This window comes from Balaenoptera physalus (genome assembly GCF_965194825.1).
Source record: "Balaenoptera physalus genome assembly, chromosome: 16".
In the NCBI taxonomy this organism is placed as follows: Eukaryota; Metazoa; Chordata; class Mammalia; order Artiodactyla; family Balaenopteridae; genus Balaenoptera; species Balaenoptera physalus.
This window is the reverse complement of record NC_138898.1, coordinates 44,446,965-44,466,098: the sequence shown is the minus strand read 5'-3', so window position 1 is coordinate 44,466,098 and position 19,134 is coordinate 44,446,965. Positions and strand designations below refer to the sequence as shown.

The 19,134-nt window shown below is 38.0% G+C and overlaps 1 protein-coding gene across 3 annotated transcripts in view; it reads right to left on the bottom strand.

Moving 5' to 3' along the window:
• Positions 1-982: 982 nt before the first annotated feature.
• The window catches only part of MACROD2 (mono-ADP ribosylhydrolase 2), a 1,951,733-nt gene continuing 1,933,581 nt past the window's right edge, over positions 983-19,134 (bottom strand). For all 3 annotated transcript variants that reach the window (XM_082428620.1, XM_082428619.1, XM_082428621.1), the window contains 2 exons: positions 3,932-4,009; positions 983-1,050 (listed from right to left, as the gene is read on the bottom strand). In XM_082428620.1, coding sequence (XP_082284746.1) covers positions 989-1,050; positions 3,932-4,009 — 140 coding nt within the window. In that variant the 3' untranslated portion in view covers positions 983-988. The remainder of the gene's footprint in view (positions 1,051-3,931; positions 4,010-19,134) is intronic.

The following is a 19,134-nucleotide window of genomic DNA, read 5'->3' as shown; positions in this document are numbered from 1 at the left end:
GCAGAGCTATCCTGGGCTTGAAGTCCTCAGAAGGTCCACCGAATAAAACATAATTCTCAACTTTTAGGTTGTGCATTTTTTTTTCAGTCGACAGAGGCAATGGTGTCAACACATTTGTGTCTTGCCCTGGATGACGCACAATTCACCTGGATGACGCACAATTCATTTATCCCATAGTTTTTTTCACAGCTTAGTATTTTAAGCTAGGAATCAGAATAGCTAGGCTGGCTTCTTTTCTCTAATTCTTTTCTCCAGCCCTCAAGATACAAAAAAGGATTACAGACCACTCATTATTCTAGATATACTTCAGTCTTGGCTGAGTGATTTAGAATGTTGGTCTGGAAAAAACTCCTAAACATCATCTGGCCCCATTTATGTTCCGTGGAATTCCCTGAGGCTCATTCAACTCAACAAACCTTTGTGTAGAGGTGCAGGTCCACACGTAGTGGTGTGAGAGGACGGGACATAAGGCAGGCTTCTATCAGCCCAAATATACTCAAATGCCTTTCACGTTCTCCAGGGCAAAGATTTAGTGTTAGACTTAAAAACAGATATACTAAACAACTCCCCAGGTAACTTCTGGAAAAGCAATGCTTCAGAATCAGCTTGGGGTTGCTGAAATAATTTGATCACTCCAGGAAGCCAGGAGGTGAGATGGGTGGAAAATTTTTTTTCTTGTCAGTCATCAAAGCTCAGAAAGCCAGGGTATTGCATGATCTGGATATGCTGTAGCTTATCTTTTTCCTTTAAAGATGGTAAGTTTCTTACAACGTGTTATTTGGTATAAAGATTTTAAAAGTTTAGCCTGAGGCTAAACTTTTAAACATTTAAAAGTTTAGCCTCAGGCTAAACTTTTAAACATTTAAAAGTTCTATCCATGGGACTGGATAGAACTGAGGGAAATCCAACATGCCTCTTACAAACAGTTTCTATGGCTGGCCCATTTAATCAATTGAAAATCTTGTAACAGAGGCAACTTACCTATTAGTTAATCTTCTTGCTGACTCTCTGTTGGGTCATTTACACTGTCAACCTGATTATTCATTTCAACTGGAACCAGAAAGGAAAACAAAAAGGTTAAATATTTGTTAAACCCAAATCTCTTAAACATATTAAAATGGCCTGTGAATTGTTACATTCCTGATTTCCTATCTTATACTTCTCTTTCAGTTTGTTTTCATTCATTCAAGATTTGGGGACCACTCTTACAGATTTTTACTGGTGGGGGAATGGGGAGGGCAGAGTTGCTTCTTTACTAAACTGTAGGAGCTGAGCTGTCATTTCATAGCAGATTTTTGGGTTGATATTTTGTGTGTATTTATTACCATCCTTAGGTAAATTCAAAGGCCTTAATAGATGTCTAAGAAAATAAAGAGAAAACAAAGCAAACCAGATCATCGACATGCAGAGAGGTAAGCAGCTCCCTCTAAAACAGCAATGCCAGTAGGCCTGCTTGGTTTGCCAGGTCTTCAGTTTTGAAATTCAAAACTGACGCTGTAAACTTGCCAGTGGGTGCACTGGCAGTGGACACCATGAAATAGAAAAGCAAAACATCTAACCAGATCGCACAGCAAAGGTAAAACGTGTGCTTTTACTTTACCGTGTGTTCTATGTACGCATTTGCATACAAATAGCACACATAATTAATTAATGCCATTGTCCAGAAGGAGCCCAAGCAGGCATAGCAGACACTGCAAATATTCAAGGGTCAGTAGGTTTAATTAGATTGGTATTTTTAAAGCATCAAAGCGCATATTATAAACCGAGAGACTTAATATACAGATGAACGATGGCTAGGCCAAACATAACAATAGAATTCTGACTTCAAACCTTTGAAGCAAGCAGCTCAGAATGGTCAGGACTTGGTCTGTGACTGCCAGCTTTCCTGTATTTTACTCCATGCTCCCAACACAGGACCAGCCAGGGAAAGCCAAATATGTTCCCAAACCAATCAGCCACTTTTAGTTAGCCCAAGTGCACCTTCCCCTTACCAACAACCTCCGATCAAGGATGCTTGAAGTCTTCCCTCTTGTTAGAAGTTCCCTACTTCCCTCCCTGCCTTTGAGTTGGCCAAACACAAGTGATAATGGCTGTGTGACACCCATGCTTTGGTAAGCTCTGAATAAGTAACCTCTGTTTGTTGTCATTTGGATAGTCTTCATTTGTTTGAACGAAAGCAACAATCCAAATCTCTTTTTCTTGAACAGGAAACTCGATTAAAGTAAAACAGTGGCAGGTGCTGGATTTCACATTCCAAAGAGACTTGAAAGAGGGAATGACATTGGATGGCAGCCCACCCAACTCTCTCTCAAAGAGGAAGGTTTTAAAAGCAGGTCTCTTTGTTCCTCCTGCAAACTAGCCTCGGTTTCTAATGATGTGTGAGCCCATTCTTTACCCCAGGTATAAACTGGCCAGTTACAGGAAGTATACCTCTAAAAAAAGAATAATGTATGCACTTTCTATCCTGGTCTGCAAAAATATGGGTGAGTGTTCCTTTTCTGTTCCTTCCTCCAACCCAAGGGTCCCTAGTTCCAAAATCTAATAAGTGTTTGTTAGTATGAAAAGCATTTCATGATCAAATAAGTTTGGGAAAAGCAATGTTAAATGATGTTAGGAAGTTTCTTTACAGCTGAGACTTTGGAGAGCCTGGACTGTGCATGGCAAATCTCCAAGTGAGGACTAAAACTCAGTATTTCCCACATTTGTCTCCCTTTTATTCATTGAGCATTGCATGGACCTGGTATTCTTTGGAACATGCTTTGCAGAGAACTAGTTAAGAACCATGCCTATAATGTCACAGCAAGGCTGGGGCAGGTTTCATTCAACTGAGCATGACCAACACGGGGTGGCTTTTAATGGATGAATCTGGGGTCTGAAAACATTATTCCCCTAGATAAAGCATGCCCAGGGGTTAAAAAAAAAAAAAATCAGTTTGTATTGGGTGTTAAGATAGGCTTAAGGATGTATTGTAGAACATGGGGAATATAGCCAATATTTTGTAATAACTATAAATGGAAAGTGACCTTTAAAAAAATTGTATAAATTTTTTTTAAAAATTAAAAAAATAATTAAAAAATCAGTTGGTGCAGAAGGGCTTATAATTAAGGGAGGCAATTAAGGTGAGGGCAAGCCTTGTAGCAGGGTGGAATGCATGGTATAGGAAACCATTTAAAACCACCAAGTAACTTCTACCAGTGGCTGAAATTTTCCCAAGGTCATTATCAACTCAAAGTAATTGGCTTTTTTTTTTTTTTTTTCCTGGCTAAAATAACCCAAACAACAAGATATATATAAACAGTTGATCACTGACCAATAATTCTGGTTCTCTTAAGTTCTGTGGGCAAGTGGAATTAAATATTTAGAAATCATGTGTGCTCAAATAGTTGTTTTTCTAAATGATGATATTTCAAAGCGTTTCCAGTATCATTGTGCAGGGGCAAGGCTATACTATTCCTGATGCTCACAATTTCTAGATGCCTTCAAAGTGAGATGTGACTAAAAAAAGGTTTTTGTAAATTTATTTATAAAGTACTTTTAAAGACTCACTGTGTTTTTGGCCAAGCCATCTGATGTGTGATGATACAGTGAGGTGAAGTGATGAAGGTCCAAGAATAACCTTAGCCCAAACTCAAGCCAGGGCTCCTCTGAATGCTGAGTGTTTCCATAAAGTTCACCAGCTGGACTTCAGTGTAGCCTTGGAATTACCCATTGTTTCCTTGGTATTGGGAAGTAAGATTAAACTGAGGCACATGCTGTTTTTTAAAAAAGGCTGCCAATTTTGTTAGTTCCCAGTAGAAAATGGTTTTTGAACTTTACCTTGTTCAAACTGAATATGTTGACTCAGAATAGACAGCTCCCTTAATCCTAGATTACACAGAGAAAAATGTGCCAGATTTGTAGTTTGCGTGACTCAAATAGCTCAGAAACTTACCATCAGGACTTGTAGAATGTTCTGTGTCACCAGAGCCTTCGCTTTTCACAGGAACTCTAGGTGTGTCCTCGCCTTGAGCTGAAAAAGAAGATAGTCCTTGATTAATAGAAAATTAGAACAGCCTGACTGCCAATTGTTCTGTCACCCTCCATTGCCCTCTTAAGTTTAAAAATACTCCTGGGATTGAACTTCTTTTGCAGAAAAGCTTAAAGGAGCAAATAGTAGGTTGAGTTGCTTGAATACTTTAATGCTGTCATATTCTAAATTCTCTTTAATTTGTGAGATAATCACATACATGCATGCACAATTTCTCAAATTAGAAAGCTGGTAACATGAAAGCAGCAAAACTTGGTTTAATCAGAACAATCCACAATTTGAATTTGGGGAAATATGTGTGTGTGAGTTTATGTAGCTTAAACTTTGAAGAGAATGAAAAAAGAAAACCTATTTTGCCTCAGGCATGCCTGAAAGCTGAAAGATTCATTCTCCTGGCAGTGAAGTTAAAACACAAATGAATGGCTCAGTTGCTCCCCTAGAAGACCTCAGATGCTGCCATTTTGGATTGCTGAGAATCCCGTCTTTAGTTAATTTCTGTTGTAATTGTTCTCTATTTACATAGTTTCATAAGGCTTGTCATCCACTCGCTGTGGCTGAAGCTATATAACATGCTTAAATGTAGTCGTAAGGAGACTGTTTTTCTTGTTTTTCATGATCTGATATTTGTACATATGGAAAAAATGATCACTATAATAAGTCTAGTTAACATCCATATTATTGTGAGAAAATTTACAGATAGTCAAAAGGACAATAATCTCTTACTTCTTGGTTAAACATCTATTATGTTTTCACAGCTTGAAGAGCCAGGGCATTTGAAAATACAAATATAGAAAGTACTAGATGAGTTCATAACTAACTTCAAAGTTTTTATTGTTTCTGTACTTTTTTTAAACAAAAGATTAAATTCAGTTTCATTACATGAATACCTATTGAGTCCAGAGTATGTTCAATTTGACCTTCCTGTTAGTGAGGATGAAGCAAGGCTAGGAAAGATCCAGTGTATAATCTCTTCAAAGGAAGATACCTTTAACTTGCACTCTTGGTAATGATTTACTGAAGCTGAGAATCAAGAAGTAAGACTCAAGAAGTAAGGTGACTAATCTTTGAGCCTGGGTGGACGGAAGGTAGGAAGGTCAGTACTTGATGATATATAAAACAAGCAAAGTGAAGGGAGGTGAAGAGAGTCATTTTAGATTTGAAGACTGAAGCAGAGGGTCACTTAAGTGGAGATGCCAAACAAGTTTTGCATCTAATGCTGAGGAAGGAAACTGAGAATTAGGCATGTGGGAATTTGGGAGATGTCCATGTAGAATAATATCATATTGTTGATGACATGAGAGTGGATGAGAAAAGTCAGGAAAGGGATAACATAAGAAAACATGACTCATGGGTACCCAAGTCCTACAAGGACAACATGAAAGTGACTGTGCCCATGAGTGAGTTCTTTTCACGAGCTCCTGAGGATGAGGTTGGGAAAATGAAAACAAAACTTGGAACTTCCAGCTGGACTTAACCATGTCATATCTTTTCTCACTCTGTCAATTCTAGAAAATAGACCATTTTTCAATTGCTCATCAACATGTTCCTTACAGACACAATTACAGAAGAAACTACTGATGGAGTTTTCTAAGCTTGGGAGCAGGAAATCTTTGCTAGTATGCCTCAAAACAGAAGTAGTTAGAAAAAATGGAACTATTTGACTTTATATAAACACAAACTTATGGGTGGAAAAGCTACCATAAGAAATGTTTAAAAAAAGAAATATTACCAGTATAGGAAAAATATTTATACCTTTTATCATAGACAAAGGGTTAATATCTTTCTTTGATATATAAAGTACTTCTAAACAGAAACAAGATTGACAATTGGATAGAAAATTGAGCAAGAAATCTAACAGGAAGTTAATTAAAAAATAAGAATAGCCTGTAGTTGTGTGAAAATGTGATTCACTTTGCTGCTAATGAAAAAAAAATGCAAGATAAAATTACACTGAGGGGGCTTCCCTAGTGGTGCGGTGGTTAAGAAGCTGCCTGCCAATGCAGGGGACACGGGTTCAAGCCCTGGTCCAGGAAGATCCCACATGCCACGGAGCAACTAAGCCCATGTGCCACAACTACTGAGCCTGTGCTCTAAAGCCCATGAGCCACAACTACTGAAGCCCGTGGGCAGTAACAAAGACCCAACTCAGCCATAAATAAACAAATAAATAAATAAATTTTTTTATTAAAAAAAAATTACACTGAGAAAGGGATTTCTAAAGTAGACTGTCATACTGTAGAATAACACTCCCACCAAGAACAGCTAGAAACATTGAACAGATTATTTGAGGAAATTAAGGCACTAGAGAGCCATTAATGCAGCAGAAGCTGGAGGAGGTGAAAAATGGTGAACCTGACATTCCACATACAAAGAGGTTTAACAGAGCCTTCAGATGTTTTTTAATGAGGTTTGGGGGGAGAGGGGAAAAACGTGGAGGTCAGGGCCCACCAAAGAAGAGGTGCTCTGATAAGTACCTTGAGTTTTCTGTGGGTTATACTGAAGGGTTATACTTGGGGGGCAATGAACTTGAAATAGACCAGTTCTTAAAAAAATTGAAGGCCTACTTTTAATCAATTTAATCTCTGATTGATTAGATTTCAGTGCTCTACTCAATCCTACCAGCCTTTCAGAAGCAAAAATGAATCCTCTCTCTCTGGAAGAAGATAAGGCCACCGAGGCTCAAGTTATCTCTACAATTTTTCGCACATAGTGTCTAGCATTCAATAAAAAATTACCGGTCATTCCTGAGGAACAAGAATGGATCACTGAAAACCAAGACAATAAGACAATATATAGAGACATCTTAGAGATCTATTTGTAGATACAACTTTAAAATATGGTTAATGTGTTTAAGAATTGGGTGACAAGAGGGAGAAATCTCATGGCAAAAAAGTTTAACTGGACTAGACACTAAATAAAAGTCAGATGTAAATTCTAGAACTGAAAATTATATAATAATTGAAGTTTAGAATTCAATAGGTGTATTTGGTGGCAATTAGACACAGCTGAAGAAGGAATTTACAAACTGAAAACTAAGTTAGAAGAAAATACAAAGAATAAAATATAGATGAAAAGAATTAGCAGACATATGAGATAGGGTGTATCCTATGTGTAATGGGGCAAAAGCAATATTTTAAAAGATAATGGCTGATAATTTCCCAAACTGAATGTAAAATATCAAGCCCCTGCTTTAACAGTATTATGATCCCCAAGCAAAATTAATGCAAAGCAAACCTTATTCAGGCCAATCATTGTAAACCTGCAGAAAATCATCAAGGTTAAAGAAAAAATATAAAATTATTTAGTGAGTAAAGACCCATTAACTTCAAAATAGCAACAATAGTAATTATAGATGACATCTCAATAAAAATCATGGAATCCAGAGACAATGTAATGATATCTTCAAAGCACTTAAAGAAAATATCACTAACGTAAAATTTCATACCTAACAAATCTTCTTTCAAACTTCCAATTTGAAATAAAAAATTTTCAGGGAAAAAATAGAATTTGTTGAGGAGGAAAAACAGTAGACCTACACTGAAGGATTTTCACTATACTAAAATATAAATTCCAGGTAGATTATAGAACTAAATTTGAAAGGTAACATGGAAAAAGACCTTTATATCATTAGGCAAAAATTTCTTACACAGGAAAAACAAAACACTGACCATTAGACAAAAGACTAATAATCTGGAAAACATTTAAATTAGCATCATTATTTTATCAAAATACACCATTAAGAGAGTGCAAAGTAAACTAGAGTAGAAGATATTTGCCATTTATGTGTGTGTGTGTGTATATATACACACACACAAACACACATATATATAATATATATCTCACTTACAAAGGACCCTTGTACTAATATATAAAGAAAACAATATAACATAGAAACGACAAGGAACCCAACAGAAAATGGGCAAGACACAGACATGTCATAAAAGAGGATATCCTGGCTGGTCACTTAATTTCTTCAATGACTTTTACCAAATCTCATAGTATTTAAAAGCCTCAGCTTTTTCACTATAAAAATAACTATAAAATGTTCTAACTCCTTGGACACCATCAGAACTTATTAAAATACAACATAGTTGTTATATTTCATAAGATATGATTACTATGGAAGGAAAGTTAATTGACCTAACACTATTTAATCATTACTTCTTTGACTTAATCCTTGGGGTCATTGTTTGTGATGAGATCTAGGGTACCTGTAGCTGATTCTTCCAGGAAATCGCTTTCAAAGTCATTACTCTCAATGGTAATAACCCTGGTGATATTACTATAGAGACACCTCTCTGACATCACAGAGAACTTTCTAGCTAATAGACAGGATGCTAGTCAATATAATAATGCTCAATGAAAATGAAGGAGCATACAAAACACTTTTAAGAGCTGGGCGAGAGAGGAAAAAAGAAGTTGAAGAAAGCAAAACCCAAAAGGCAAATCAGACTGTAAATATTTAAGTTGTTTGCCTTATGTTTTGTCTTTTCAACCTCATTATTTTCAAATATAGTACATTTGTTTGAGAAATCTCAGGTTATGCCACCATATTGGCACAGATTAGCATGAGATGTAATGGCAGGTTTTGAGATCCATGACAGAGATGAAAAGAGAAATCATAGTTGTAGCTCTATATATTGCCATGTTCTTGAGCAGAGGTCTCTTAGATCCGCTTCTGAAGACCCTAATGGTATGTTTGGTAGACATTATTCATTTATTTAATATCATGAGTGTGCATGATACATGCACATGTGGTATGAATATATGACTATGTGTGCAATGGCATGTTTATGTGAATATGCATGTGTATATGTGTATGCATGTGCAAGTGTGTGTGTGTATGTGTGTGTGTGTGTGGTGTATTTGGAAAGAGGGAGAGAAGAACGACAGATACTTATTACTCTGATGTGTGTGGAACTGTTATTATCCTAAGGGTTTCTCCCCTGCTGGGCAATGCATCTGAGGGCCCCAGAGAAATGCCATTTCACACAGACAATAGAATCTGATCAAAACAAAAATTGCCTCTACAGTCTATTTATTTCAGTTTGCCTGTCCTTCCCTCATTTTGATTGCTGCTGCTTGGAACACAAACGAGGTACATTTCAGGGCTCCTAGCAGGAGATAAAAGATGCTGAAATAGAAAGAGTCTGGGACAGACAGTACCATTTTCATTTTCAATTACCAACCTCAACTGTCCTCTTCAAAGCCTTGATTATGATAACCTTTTGTAGGTCAGTTGTATTACATAAAAAATAAAATGAAGCAAGTCTCATCACAAAGAAAAGATACTGAAACTCATATAGAATACAATTAACCAGATTTTTAAATACATAAACATGGAGATAAGTTAGAAGATTCTCCAAGTTTTTCTTTTGAGATTTGTGTTGACAAACTCCATGCAACAAATAGAATTACAAATAATTATTTCTCAGAATATGTAGTTGCATACGTATCATGACAGCTATAGAAAGCAGGGCCTGTCTGGATTCAATTGTATTGAATTAAAGTGGTGTTGAACCAAAGCAAGCATTCTTGAACCATCTTGACTTTTGCCATATCTATGTTCCAACTTTACTATTAATGTAATGGATTAGGTAATTGTTTAGAAAGGCTCACTTCCTGTCTTCCACCCCTACAGGAGTTGAATTCACTGTCCCTTGACATTGGGCTTGGTCATGGAATTTGCTTTGGCTAATGGAATATTAGCAAAAGTGAGTCAAACAGAGGTTTGAAATGCATTTGTACAGTTGGGGTTTGCCCTCTTGTTCTCCTGCCTTTTACCCCAAGAAGAACATGCTTTAGGGAACAGCTGATCTAAGGAGGATAAGACCTGAACTCAACTCACAGCCTGACATCCTTCCTGGCCCAAACTAGATGTGGTTGATCCTCTCTGAACAAAAGAATTGGATGATTGTTGTTCTAAGCCTCTGAAATTGAAGATGGCTTGCTTGTTATGCAGCATTATTGTGGTGACAACTAATGCTTAATAATGTTTTTAATTGACTCAGGCCTAACATTGCTTCTTAATTTTGTCCCATAGCAATCATAGCTATAAAACTGTGAGCTTAATTTGTGCCTAATTTTTTCACACATGATAATAAATATGTTAATTTTGATATCACCTAAAATCATCTACAGAACTGATAGGGATAGAGTAGGATACTTAAATAGTTTAAAAATCCCACTAGGGGTTTAAAGACAGAGGGAATTTTAAGGGGGTTTGGGAGACTATTGTAAGCTAATGACCACTCAAGAAAAGAATCCAGTAACCTAGCAACAATCTACACTACCTTGAAGGAAGACCAGGTGCATTCAAGTGCCAGGCACACTCAAGCCACAAATCCTGATAGTTAAAAATACAAGACAATAGATATGGGGTCTGAATCTTGTTACATGAAGTCAGGGAGTGAATGGTCCTTGAAGAGTTGCATTTCTGCATGTAGTCAAGACAGGAATATAAGTGAAAGGGGAAAGAAACTAGGTGAAAGGGGACACTATACTGAAACCTGAGATGAATTACCATATTTTAGTATATGTCATCACCCTTTTGCTAATATACATATGATTAAAGTAGCTCAATGACAGTCCCGGTCAGACCACATAGGGTCAAAGGAAGAACTAATGATGTAAACCTTGACATCTCCCCAAAAATGAGGGAGAAGGTGGTCTTCCTCCACCTTCCCTCTGATTATAAAAATGTAGCTCTCTTTGTTCTCAGGGCTGCACTCCCTTGCCTGCCTGCTTATATCTCTCACAAGCATCCTATGCTAATAAACTCATTCTTTGCCTATCATTTTGCCTCACGCTGAATTCTTTCTGCATTGAGACTAAAGAACATGAGCTTCAGTAAGTCCTGACACCAGGTGAGCAGTTTCAATGAAAAGACAATGGGTTTGAGTCCCCTCCTAGTCAGGGATCCTGGGTTCAAGTTCCAGTCTGACTTTTGGTTGGGTTGGAGCCCCATCCGAGAAGGAGTGTGGTTTCAGGACTACAAATGGTACCTGTATGAAATTTTGAGAAATGCCAAGTTAATGTATACAGATGAGATGTCCCTTAACAGGCTAAACTCTGTTGCCTTCACAATGGTACTAAAATGGAAGAAAACTGGTCACAGAGTTTAAGGCATTTGTCACATATATTTAACTTCCAAGCTCAAATGGAGGAAAGCAATTATTCCACATGCATAAACATCAATTTAGGTTCTTTTTAAGCAACTGATTGTTAGGGGAGATGAGCTCCATTAGACCTTACTTCATCCTAGAGTGCCAAGTTCACTTTCTAGGTGTAGAATCCAGGTGCAACTAAACCAAAGGAGATCAAAGACCAACTTACGGAGCAAGAACAGAGTGTCAGTGAGAAGACAGGACTTGAAGAGAAGTTGAGTCTTTGTGTTGTCATGATACTTCCCCACAAATTGCTCTTTACAATCAAGGCACCAACACTATTTAAAATGATTGTAAAAGTCAGTGATGCGACTCCTCTTAGTGATGTGGTTCCAACGGCGATAAACTAAATATATTTAAACTCAAGAAAAAAATTCCAGTCCTTGGTAATGGCATGGGGTTTGCCCTCTTGTTCATTCATGGGGTTTGCCCTCTTATCCATTCACATAGCTGCTTGAGTGGCAACCAGGTTTCATATCCAGGTGTTTTGTGATAATATGTAAGGGTACAAAGGATAAACACTACTCCTAGGAAAATTCATCAAAGTGAAGGGAGGCAAAATAAACCAGGCAGCATTTAACAAAGATTACTACCCACCTTCTCTACAACAAATGACACACAACAAACCACAAGTCCAGCCTCTACAAATTCCTTCTCTCCTTTGAATATGCCTTTGTTTTGTGTTCTGTTAACTCCCTTTTCTGTTACTCATGATAGCTACTGAACCTCAGGACTGTCCATTTCTGGCCACCTTTGTGGGAAGCTCAACATTAGTGAAAGGGGATGGAGTGTAGCTCTCTGGAGTTGGGCACAGCTGGTTTCAAATCCAAGCTCTGGCACCTCTATTTGTGTGATATTGGATAGGTCTCGTTCACATTCAGAGTCTCAGTTTTGTCACTTACAGATGGAGGTAATGGTATCTCCTTCACAACATTTGGGGATCAAAAGAGATAATGATTGACTCTAATAAACGCTTGATTAATATTTTTTGGCTGAGAGAAACAAATTTAATATCTACTTCTTGATGTCTCTTAATCAAAGATACTTAAGCATAAAAACTTAGCTGAATCACTTCTCTGTATCATTCAAGAATTTATCACATTTTTCCTCCTCTTTGGTATTATTCATTCATTCATTCATTCATCCAGCCAGCATATATATTGAGTCCGTGCTATGTATAACCCTTAATGAAAAGAATTGAATGGAGTAGAAGTCTGGCTTAGCTGGATTAATAAATCTCAGAGAAGAAAGCACTAGTGCTGTTCTACAGTGTATTTTCCTTTTATTATTACCTCTCAGCATGTAGGGTGTTGAGATTCCTCCTTCCTTCCTTCCTAACTTCCTTCCTAATATCTTTCCTCCCTTCCTTCCTCCCTTCCTCCCTCCCTCCCTTCCTCTCTTCTGTCATTTATTTTTATATTTTACCAATTTTTCTATTTGATTGCTCATTTTTTTCTTATTGAATTTTTTTTGAGTTTAAAAAAAAATTTTATTGGAGTATAGTTGATTTAAAATGTTGTGTTAGTTTCTGCCACACAGCAACATATATTCACCCCGTTTTAGATTCTTTTCCCATATAGGTCACTTAAAAAACAATATCTAAAGATTTTAGAAGAAAGCATAGTAAAATTTATTTAATGTATCTTAAAGAAAATCAAAAGACAGAAGGCAATCCAGGAGAAAATATTTGCAACATGTTTGACAGAGAGAGGGTTAATTTTCTTAATTTATGAAGACTACATAAAAGTCAATAAGGTCATTACTACAGGGTGAGCATGTGACACGTACATTAGCAAGCTACTCGTTTCTCACATTGTCTGTGGAAGCGTTTTCTTTGGGAGGGGTAAAGTGGTCACAGCATCTACCACATTCATTGTGCTGGATTCCTCAGCAAGTGTGTCCCATGCCCAGCCCAGGCCACCACTTTGTCAGTACTGTTGCCTGTCACAGTGGGGGCTATCCTTGGGGTTGGATAGTTTTTTTCAATTCAATGTGAGCCTTGCAACTCGTTTTTGCTCTCTCTAAGAGCAAAAAAGTCAGCTTGGGCTTCACTATTCTCTTTGCTGTTTTCTCTCTCAGCCTCCAAAGCAGAAGGTGATAAACCCTATGCAAACCCTACACAGACTCCTCAGGGAACGAAGGGGGCTCCTCTTTCAAGGGGGCTTCATCTGGGACTCTCCAGCACCTCCTCCTCTGCTTCCTGCTCACCCCAAAGATCTTGCCTTATTTATTTTCTCTTTTGCCCTCTATTTGGTGAAATTCCTATTTTTTTTTTTTTCTTTTCCCTAGAGGTAATTAGATCCAGGCATTTGTTATTGGTCTGCCTTTCCTTTCCCATTTTCCTCCCAGCAAGAGATATTGAAATGGAGAATCACAGCTTGTTTTCCTGTCTCTTTGGGGTAAGGCAGAATAAAGGTGTTCATGGCTGGCTTCATGCGCTTGTGGAAATTTCCCTGGGCTGCTCCTCTCCCAGTTGGGAAAGTAAATGGTAGCTAGTAAGACCCTATTCAGGATTATTTCAGAGCCTGGTAGAGCTAGGGAGTAGGTTGGGGGTGACACCAGGCTCACGCCTTCCTTTTGCCATGGCTGCCAGCTCGTTCTTTTAATTACTGTTTTTGTTTGTGTTGTTCATTTGCTTGTTTTACTTATCTGCTTTCATATCATTATGTTTGGGTGAGTGAGGTTTGAAATCTGACTTCACATCACCAGCTTAAACCCAAGACCAGATGTGCAGACTCCTTTGATTTGTGGGATGGGGTATTCACTCCAGGCATCTCACATACTTGGCCTTTGTCAACAGCTGGTTTTAGGAATATTTACCAAAGGGTAGTTCTGATCAGACTTGAGGTTATGGACTGAATATTTGTGACACTCCCCCCCAAAAGATTCATATGTTGAAGCCCCAAGCAGCAATGTGACTGTATTTGGAAATAGGGCCTTTATGGAGGTAATTAAAATTAAATGAGGTCAGAATAGTGAGGCCCTAATCTGATAGGACTGTGGCTTTATAAGAAAAGAGCTCTCTCTCCCTCCCTCTGCCATATGAGGACACAGTGAGAAGGGGGCCACCTATAGGCCAGGAAGAGAGCTCCTGCCATAAACCAAATCAGCCAGCACCTTGATTTGGACTTCTCAGCCTCCAGAACTGTGAGAAAATAAACTTCTGTTGTTTAAGCCACTCAGTCTATGGTATTTTTTTTATGGCAGCCTGAGCAGATGGATATACTTGATTTACAATTAGTTCATATTTCTTCGGGACAAAAGTACAATTGTAAACCATCTGCCCCATCTAACCTATTTTCTCCCAAAGAACCTTGATCCTAAAGCTGCTCCTTGACCACTCTACCAGTGGTCATCACCTGTAGACACATGCCCTCCCTCTCCAAAGTCAAAAATGAATGACTATTCTCAATGGTGAACAACTGGAAGCATTTCCTCTAAAATCAGGAACAAGACAAGGATGTCCACTCTTGCCACTTAGTTTTGGAAGTTTTTCAACATAGTTTTGGAAGTCCTAGCCACAGCAATCAGAGAAGAAAATGAAATAAAATGAATCCAAATTGGAAAAGAAGAAGTAGAATTTTCATTGTTTGTAGATGACATGATACTATACATAGAAAACCCTAAAGATGCTACCAGAAAACTACTAGAGCTCATCAATGAATTTGGTAAAGTTGCAGGATACAAAATTAATACACAGAAATCTCTTGCATTACTATACACTAACAGTGGAAGATCAGAAGGAGAAATTGAGGAAACAATCCCATCTACTATCACATCAAAAGGATAAAATACCTAGGAATAAACCTACCTAAGGAGGCAAAAGACCTGTACTCAGAAAACTATAAGATACTGATGAAAGAAATCAAAGATGACACAAACAGATGGAGAGATATACCATGTTCTTGGATTGGAAGAATCAATATTGCCAAAATGACAATACTATCCAAAGTAATCTACAGATTCAATGCAATCCCCATCAAACTACCGATAGCATTTTTCATAGAATTAGAAGAAAAAATTTTACAGTTTGTAAGGAAATACAAAAGACCTTGAATAGCCAAAGCAATCTTGAGAAAGCAAAACAGAGCTGGAGGAATCAGGGTCCCTGACTTCAAACTATATTACAAAGCTACAGTAATCAAAATAGTATGGTACTGGCACAAAAACAGATATAGATCAATGGAACACGACAGAAGGTCCAGAGATAAACCCATGCACCATGGTCATGTAATCTATGACAAAGGAGGTAAGAATATACAGTGGAGAAAAGACAGTCTCTTCAATAAGTGGTGCTGGGAAAACTGGACAGCTACATGTAAAAGAATGAAATTAGAACATTCTCTAACACCATACACAAAAATAAACTCAAAATGGAGTAAAGACCTAAATGTAAGACCAGATACTATAAAACTCTTATAGGAAAACATAGGCAAAACACCCCCTGGCGTAAATTGCAGCAAGATCTTTTTACGATCCACCTCCTAGAGTAATGAAAATAAAAGCAACAATAAACAAGTGGGACCTAATGAAACTTAAAAGCTTTTGCACAGCAAAGGAAACCATAAACAAAACGAAAAGACAACCCACAGAATGGGAGAAAATATTTGCAAATGAAACAACCGACAAGGGATTAATCTCCAAAGTATACAAAACAGCTCATGCAGCTCAATATCAAAAAAACAAACAACCCAATCAAAAAATGGGCAGAAGACCTAAATAGACGTTTCTCCAAAGAAGATACACAGATGGCCAAAAAGCACATGAAAAGATGCTCAACATCACTAATTATTAAAGATACGCAAATCAAAACTACAATGAGGTATCACCTCACACTGGTCAGAATGGCCATCATCAAAAAATCAACAAACAATAAATTCTGGGGAGGGTGTGGAGAAAAGGGAACCCTCCTACACTGTTGGTGGGAATGTAAATTGGTGTAGCCACTATTGACAACAGTATGGAGGTTCCTTAAAAACTAAAAATAGAGCTACCATATGATCCAGCAATCACACTCCTGGGCATATATCTGGAGAAAACCATAATTTGAAAAGATACATGCACCCCAATGTTCACTGCTGCACGATTTACAATAGCTGGGACATGGAAGCAACCTAAATGTCCATCAAAGGATGAATGGATAAAGAAGTGGTATGTATATACAGTGGAATATTGCTCAGCCATATAAAAGAATGAAATAATGCCACTTGCAGTGACATGGATGGATCTAGAGACTGTCATATGAAGTGAAGTAAGTCAGACAGAGAAAGACAAATATCATATGATATCACTTATATGTGGAATCTAAAAAAATGGTACAAATTAACTTATTTACAAAACAGAAATAGAGTCACAGATGTAGAAAACAAACTTATGGTTACCAAGGGGGAAAGGTGGGGATAAACTGGGAGATTGGGATTCACATATACACACTACTAAATAAAAAAATAGATAACTAATAAGGACCTACTGTATAGCACAGGGAACTCTTCTAAATACTCTGCAATAACCTATATGGGAAAAGAATCTAAAAAAGAGTGGAAATATGTATATGTATAGCTGAGTCACTTTGCTGTACTTCAGAAACTAGCACAGCATTATAAATCAACTATACTCCAATAAAAATTAATTAAAAAAAAATGAATGACTAAGATGACAGGATCATACTGGTGGAAAATCTGCATGTTTCTGCAAGACACCTCTTCCATGGCAACACACCTCTTCATGTATTAATTGGGAATTTCTACCCTAATCAAAATCAGAAGCTGTCTTTAGTAGATAAAAGGCAGTGGCGGTAGCCGAAGGTGGGCATGAAATCCAGACATATACATATACCTTTTTCTTTTATGTTTAACCAGATGATGTGCCTCCATACAGCCACTTTGAGAATGGTTTGGAAATTCATCATTAGTTATTGTTAGAATAACCAGTCTATAGAAACCCAACATTTGGGAAGAAATCCCCCAAAACATATCCACCAGATACTTTAGTGTCTACTATGCACTGAGATACAAAATAGATGAGGCATACTGATGTCTTCATGGACTTCACAAGCTAGCTGAGACGGGGGTGGGGGGGTTGAGATTGAGAACAAAGACCACCCACAAGCCACGTGTTATGGTATGAACTAGGAACTCTGGAGGCCCAGAGGAGAGTGAGTCACCTTTTTTGAGGGCGGGTGAAGAAAAATCTTGGAGAACAAGGAAATGACATTTAAGTTGGAGGTGGTTAGAGGAATCAGTTTCAAATGTTTTGCATCCTTGCCAAGCATTGGGATAGGTAGAAATATCTCCTGTGTGTAAAAGATCTGGAGGACTCAGTTTCTTACGTCTTCAACTGGACCACCTTAGGCCTGACCCGTTTTACTCCCGATCTCCCCTTGCTGGTTGTGCTGCCCCCATGGAACTCTAAAAGGCAGTTCCAGCTCCTTTATGTAAGATCACAACCACTGAAGCCTTCCCAGGTGTTGCCACACTTGGCTTAACTGAGCTGGATTCTGATCACATTCTACACGTCTGGCTATTCTTTCCCCTTTTCCAGGCCCCAATTAAGCATCTAATTCTCATTCAGCCTCATAATGCAGTCCCCACACCCTCCAGGGCCTGGCAGGAATGAAGGCTACAAGTAGGCCCTTCTCAGCTGGGGGGCCGCCAGGGCTGGTCTCAGATCAGGGTCTTTCCAGCAGGAACAATACAAACCGGGTGTCTCTCAAATGCCACCCCCCCACACCATCACACCCTCTTTGTGGCTTTTATTTCTCTACAGCGAACGGATAAGTCTACACAGCAGGGCCCTAGTGAGCACAGAGATAGGTATTTTTTTCCACAGGAATCTCTTGATTCTTTTACTCTAATAGGGTTTTAACTATGTTAGGAGCCACAGTGGGGTAGCTTTGGGCTTTTCAATGATGCTTTATGTGGTATCTTTCATAAGGAAGGAAACTTGCTGCTGGAAATAACCCACGCTGGATTCTTAGGAACTTCATCACACACTTAAGTCTCCTGAAAGAAAGTGCCTCTGACTGCTTGGGTTGAAATCCTGCATGATTATATACACATCTCTTTAGTCAAAGAATAATTTAGTCCTATACATTCTTAATTATAGATTCCTTAATTATTTCCACTAGATTTTGCCCTCGATGCATATTTTCCTAAATAGCACAATTTATTCAGAACATTTAATAAAATCTAGTGGGTCATCTTTGTGATGACCAAAGTACTAGAAATCAATACGCAGGAAGAAAGCTGTATAACTAGTAGATTTACAGAATAAATAACTAGTAGATTTACAGAAACACCGAAAGACAAACTATCAGAGGACCCTGATCTGGAAGTAAGTGCATTCAGTTCTGTTAAGGAAATTCCATTTCTAGTCTTAGACTCTCAATACCAATTCTCTCAGCTTCAAAGAAAAATGATAGATTTTTTTCCTACTAGGAGAAGTTTTCAAACACACCTGGCATTAAACTAGAGCCCATTTTATATTTAGCTTTTCTTCAGAAAGCTCATTTCACAGATGCCTGGATCTTAATCTTTGAACTTCTTTGTATTTAGTCATTTTTATGCCTTCTGAGAGTTTATCACTACCAGAGCAAACACTTACACACACACACCCAGAAAAGACTGTCTAGGCCACATTCACTAAACATGTAACTAAAACTGTTATTAAACTCAGCCAGATGCCTTTTACCAAAGAGAATTCTAAGTTACCTGCAAAAAATTGCTGTTATGTTTGCCAACCCCCTCTACCTAGGGGCTTTATTCCCCTCTTAGATAATAGGTCTATCTTGCCTTTTGCTGTCTGAACCAGACTGCTTTGCCCAAGAAATAAAAAAAGATCTTTGACCATATTCCAGTCCAACAAAACCCTTCGCAGGTGTGACTTTGGGCCCCAGAAAAGTGGCATGGCTGCCCCAGGCCATCTAGTGTTGAAGTTGGGGCT